This window comes from Rhea americana, unplaced genomic scaffold (genome assembly GCF_003343005.1).
Source record: "Rhea americana isolate MKP2758 unplaced genomic scaffold, rheAme1 scaffold_397, whole genome shotgun sequence".
In the NCBI taxonomy this organism is placed as follows: Eukaryota; Metazoa; Chordata; class Aves; order Rheiformes; family Rheidae; genus Rhea; species Rhea americana.
The window spans coordinates 334,518-340,113 of record NW_028186531.1 but is presented as its reverse complement, the minus strand read 5'-3'; the positions used below and the strand labels follow the sequence as shown (position 1 = coordinate 340,113).

Genomic DNA, 5,596 nt, shown 5'->3' with positions numbered 1-5,596 from the left:
CATCCCGTGGCCCGGCGGGTCCCAAACTTGCTCACCAAGTTCCACCTATCGCTACCGCAGCCTGGCGCAGCCGGTCAACGCGAGCACGCGTCTCTCCAGCGTCTCCTCTCACGATTCGGGCTTCATCTCCCAGGACGCCGCCTATTCCAAGCCGCCTTCTCCGATGCCTTCGGACATCACCAGCCAGGTAAGGGGGGAGGGAGGGACCGGCGCAGCCTCCCTGGGGCCCCRTGCCTCAGTTTCCCCCTCTGGAAAAGGAGCGGGTGAGACGCGAGGGTCCCATCCGGCRGTGTAKCCGTGACACCCCYGGGCGCGTTTCCAGGTGGAGAGGGKTGGCGTCAGCATCACGGGGGAGAAAAACGTACCTGGGGGTGCCCACCCCAGTCGGGCCAGGCTGTTCCCCCCCAGGCAAGGGGGTCGCCCTTYGCCCCGTGGTCAAGAAATGGGGTGCTTGGTCAGGAACCGGGGTGTTTCCCGATCCCTCGAGCCCCGCCACGAGCCGGAGGCCGCGTCGTGCCGTTCGCTGGCCAGGCTGGCAGCGCTTGGGCCGTGCGGGGCAGAGCACCCCGGGCCCTGTGTCCGCCCGGCGGGCGCTTCGTGCCGGGCGAGATGCTGGCGGAGAGCGGTCGCCAGCGCTGGCCTGAGCTGCATCGCTCCTCGCTTCCCGCGCCGCATCCCCGGGCGCTGGCTCCCCRCGCCGGTGCCGGCCCGGAGGAGTCYGCGGTCCGCAGCAGCAAGCCTTACCCACAGCGTCCGCCCGAACGCGTGGGCAGGTGACCTCCACTTTGGTGCTAGAGCCTTGCAAAGAGCACAGGGCGATGAAACCGGGCGCCTCCCGCTCCGCGGCACGGCGCGGCACGGGGCCGGGCTGCCCGCACGCCGGCGCGTCGGAGCCACGGGGGCACGCAGCGGCCCCCAAGCTCTGCGGGCTGAGGGGCTGCTCCAGCTCTCCGAAATGTCTCTTGGACCATCCGGGTGTTTGCCAGGGCCCGCCAGGGTGGGCAGACCCTGAGCATCCAGGAGGGCTTCACCCATCCCGCACCTCCCCGAGCTCGGCAGACCGCTGGGCGCAGCCTCGTCCCTGCTTCTGGGGCAAAAAGGGGCCCGCACCCTGCCCTTCGCCCGCGCCGGGGCCACGCCGGCATCCCTCGGCCGCGGGCACGGTGCCACGCGGGGGTTTGCAGCCTCCGAGCCGGTGCCCGGGCGCCGCTCGGTGCCGCGTCGCGTCGCCTCGGCCCGGCGCGCGCAGCCGGCTTGCTAACCAGCTCTGCTCTCTCCCTTCTCCGGGCACACGCGACTCGCTGCCGCTCCTCGGCCCGCGGGCACGGCAGAAGTCCTCCAGCTCGGCGTCCTCGGAGGCCTCGGAAACCTGCCAGTCCGTGAGCGAATGCAGCTCCCCCACCTCGGTTAGTTCTAGCTCTGCCGCGGGGGCACGGGCGGAAAAGGTGAAGCCTTCATCGGCAAAGCCGTCCTCTTCCTCCCTCGCCCTCCCCGGTTCTCTCCGGCTCTGCCCTCCATCCCTCCTCCGGGCCACGGAGCCGCCCCTCGGCGTGCGTCCCTGTGGGCAGCGCCGGCGTCCCCGGCCGCGACCGGCCGAGCGTCCCGGCCACCGCCGGTCCTCGGAGCGAGGGATTGCCCGGCGGGACCCCTCGCGCGCCCCTTCCCCGCTGCCCCCGCCTCCCCGGCCGCCTCTCTCCTCCCATCCCGCCGCTCCTTCCCCACGCGCCCCGGCTTCAGCCGCCGGCGCCTCGCTTTGCTTTTGCAGGACTGGTCCAAAGCGAGTCCCTACGACCAGCCCGTGGTGAACACCCTGCAGAGGCGAAAGGACCGCGTGGAGCACCTGCGGGAAGCGGAGATGGCCTCGGCCGCCATGGGGTACCCGGGCATCAGCGTCGAAGAAGCTCCCAGGCCCCGGATGTCGCCAGCTACGATTGCTGCCAAGGTACCGGCTGCTGGGGGGTGAGGGTCTGGGCGCCAAGTGCCAAGTAGGGGTTCCTCAAGGAGGACCATCTGGCACTGAGAACTGGCCAAAGCCACCAYGGCGGCATGGCCGGCTCACTGGGGTGCTGACGGGTGACTGCTCTCTCCCCCCCACCCCCGCCGCAGCACGGCGAGGAGGTGTCCCCCGCTGCCAGCGACCTGGCCATGGTCTTGACCAGGGGGCTGAGTCTGGAGCACCAGAAGAGCAGCCGRGACTCGCTGCAGTATTCCAGCGGCTACAGCACGCAGACGACCACGCCGTCCTGCTCCGAGGACACCATCCCTTCCCAAGGTAGCGGCGCTGCGGGCCTGGCTCACCCGCGGTGGGAAGGGGAACGTGGGGCAGGGGTAGCGTGATGTCTCACCTGGAGGGTCAGCAGGAGGCCGGGGCAGAGCACGAGAAGAGCCCCTCAGAGCAGTTGTGCGGCTGGAGGCCGTTTTACGCGGTGCTGTTGATACGCCTGGGCATAGCGTGATGTTGTGCCGGTCCTCCCTTGCAGCAGGTTTGGACAGGGGTGTGCTGACTTCTCCGCTGGCTCCCACGGAGGTTTCCACTGTGTTGTGATCAACACCCGCACAGTGACACAACCGGGCCCCAGCTCTGCCCAGCTGTTTGGCTTCGCTCTTGCTTCCCGAGTGGCTGTGAGCCTGTCGTTAATTCTGTGAGCCACCGCTTGCCTGGTTGCAGCACAAAGCAGGTTATTTCCGTTGTGCAGGATGAGACGGAGGGCTTGGGCACGTTGCGTGATTGTCGGGCTTGCCTGCTGAACACCCTGGGCCTGTGCTGCCCGGGGCTGGAGGAGCTGTGGGCTCGTGGCTGCGTTGCAGACGCTTGGGCAGTGCTTGAGCCTGCGCCGAGTGTTGCAGCGCCGGGCTGCGGTAGCGCTGTGCGCGGGCTGCTCGCGTTAAGAGCGGGCAGATGCACCGATTGCACGTGCTGAGGGTTTGGTGTGCAACAGCGTTGTGCAGTTGCGATGTGACGTGTGACGTGCAGCGTAACCGCGATTGTTTCCCGGTTATTTGGAGGGTTAGTTGTGGCTGGGGCACCCATGGTGCAGTAGCTCGGCAGGAGGAATTCTGTTAGCTCTGGCAGCACCTTGATGGCTGCCGTTGTGCCAGGCGGCGTAGACCTGCGGTAGCATCGCGCGTTGCGTGAAGGCGGTGGTTTGCAGCGATGTGTTGGTGTGCAGTGATTTAGTACCAGAGGGCTGGGGTAGCATCATCTGTGGTGGTTGGAGATAAGGTAACCATGGAGACGGTTGTGGTGGTGTGTTGTTGTGTTCTCATGGTGATGGTTGTGATCGTGTTGTTATGGTGATGATTAGGTTTGGTTGTGATCRCGTGATAGCAGTGGTTGGGGCTGGTTGTGATTCTGTTGTAGCGGTGATGGTTGTGTGTAACAGCTGGGTTTAGCTGTTATGTGATGATGGCAGCTGGGGTCAGCTGTGATTTCATTGTGGTGGTGATGGTTGGATTTGTGGTCAAGCCCTGATGGTGATGGTTGGGGCTGACTGTGATCATGCTGCAGTGGCGATGGTTGGCTTTGGCTGTGACCATGTGATGGCAGTGGTTGGGATGGTTGGGATGGCATCGCAATAGTGGTGGTTGGGTTTGATTGTGGTCATGTTGTGGTGGCGATGGTTGGGATGGTTGTGATCACGTGGCAGTAGTGATGGTTGGGATCACATGGCAGTAGTGATGGTTGGGTTCGATTGTGCTCCCATGATGGCTGTGGTTGGGGTTGGCTGTGATCGTGTCGCAGCGGTGATGATTGCCTTTGGGTGTAGTCATACTGCAATGGTGAACGCGTTGCGAAGGTAGCGGTCGGGCTCGACGGTGGCGGTTGGGCCACAACCACCCCGCTCGGCCGCGCTGACTGGCTTCCCCCTCCCAAGGCTCCGACTACGACTGCTATTCGGTGAACGGCGACGTGGAGTGCGACCCCCAGAGCGAGTTCGACAAGTCCTCCACCATCCCGCGCAACAGTAACATCGCCCAGAACTACCGGCGCATGATCCAGACCAAGCGGCCCGCCTCCACCGCCGGGCTGCCTACGGGCACCAACCTGCCAGCCGGCACCACGCCGGGGGTCGCCACCATCCGCCGCACGCCTTCCACCAAGCCCTCGGTCCGCCGCACCCTCTCCAACGCAGGCCCCATCCCCATCCGGCCCCCCATCGTCCCCGTGAAGACCCCCACGGTGCCCGACTCCCCCAGCTACACCGGCCCCACGCGAGTGGGCAGCGAAGAGTGCGTGTTTTACACTGACGATGCCTCGCCAAACACCATGGATTTTGCCAAAGCTTCGCCCAAGCGGCTGAGCCTTCCCAACACCGCCTGGGGCAGCAACGTCATGGAGATCTCCGTGTACCCCGGTGCCRGCCAGCACCTCTCCGCCGAGGAAGAGGAGGACCAGCAGCTGGCAGCCAACCGGCACAGCTTGGTGGAGAAGATTGGCGAGCTGGTGGCCAGCGCCCATGCCCTGGGTGAAGGCCAATTTCCCTTCCCTACGGCGCTTTCGGGCCCCGGTCCCGGCGAGGAGACGCCTACTCCACCCCCGGCGGCCTCCATGGACCCCCCGGCCGAAGACATGCTGGTGGCCATCCGGCGCGGGGTGCGCCTGCGGAGGACCATCACCAACGACAGATCGGCCCCACGGATATTGTGATGAAGCCGCCGGTCCCTCCCGGCCCCGTCCCGCGCCGTGCTGTGCCGTGCCGTCCCGCCGCCCCGCTCCCCGCGTCCCTGGGAGGAGATCGAAGCAGCGCCCGCAGCGCCCTGAGGAGGAGAGATGCCGTCGGGAACCGCGGCGCCGAAGCCGCGTTCGGAGGTGGAGGCAGAGCCCGGATTCACACGGAAACTGAAAGCCTGCGCTGGCAAACTCGCAAGGACGCAGCCTAGGCGCCGAACGGGGTCCGGAGCCCGTTTTATACGTTGTTCCCCAGCCTCTCCCGCTCGCCCGCAGCCTCCCCGGCGCTTCTCGCGGCCTCCGGCCGGCCGCTGCTCCCGGCGGCCGCTCTCCCGCGAGCTCCCCGCTCCCCGGCGAGGCACCGGCGGCACCGCGCAGCCTCGCACGCTCCCGCGCGCTCCTGGCAGGCGGGGGCTGGCTGTCGTCTTCTGTCTTTCCTTCCTTTGCTCTTTCTTCCTCTCCTGCTTTCGCTTTCTCTTTTCCTTCTTTCCTTCTTCCTTCCCTCCTTTCCCTTTCGTTTTTTCTTGCTTGCTTGTTTGCTTTCCCTGTCTTTTCCCTTTTCTCTTGTTTTTGCTCTTACTTATTCTTGCTCGCTTTCTCTTTCGCTGGCTTTCTCTTTCGCTCGCTTATTGCTTGCTTTCTCCTTCGCGCGCTTTTGCTTTCTCTTGCCTTCTTTCTCTTCCTTGCTTTTGCTTTCTCTTGCCTTCTTTCTCTTGCTTTTACTTTCTGCTGCTTGTGCTTTTTGTTTGCTTTCACTTTTTTTCTTTCTTTTTCTGCGTCGTTTTCACTTTTTCCTTTCCCTCTTGCGCTTTCGCTTTTGCCATTTCTCTCTTTTTTGGCTCCCACTCATTCTCTCTCTCTTACTTTCTTTCTCTTTTGCTTCTGTTTTTCCTCTCTCTCTCCCCTTTCCTTCCTTACTCTCTTCTT

General features: G+C 64.7%; 1 protein-coding gene across 1 annotated transcript in view; it reads left to right on the top strand.

Annotated features, from left to right (window-relative positions):
- The window catches only part of MTSS2 (MTSS I-BAR domain containing 2), a 17,138-nt gene extending 11,548 nt beyond the window's left edge, over positions 1-5,590 (top strand). The window contains exons 7-11 of the mRNA XM_085313821.1: positions 6-187; positions 1,332-1,406; positions 1,766-1,942; positions 2,107-2,272; positions 3,876-5,590. Of these exons, the coding sequence (XP_085169947.1) occupies positions 6-187; positions 1,332-1,406; positions 1,766-1,942; positions 2,107-2,272; positions 3,876-4,648 (1,373 nt within the window). The 3' untranslated portion in view covers positions 4,649-5,590. The remainder of the gene's footprint in view (positions 1-5; positions 188-1,331; positions 1,407-1,765; positions 1,943-2,106; positions 2,273-3,875) is intronic.
- Positions 5,591-5,596: the final 6 nt, after the last annotated feature.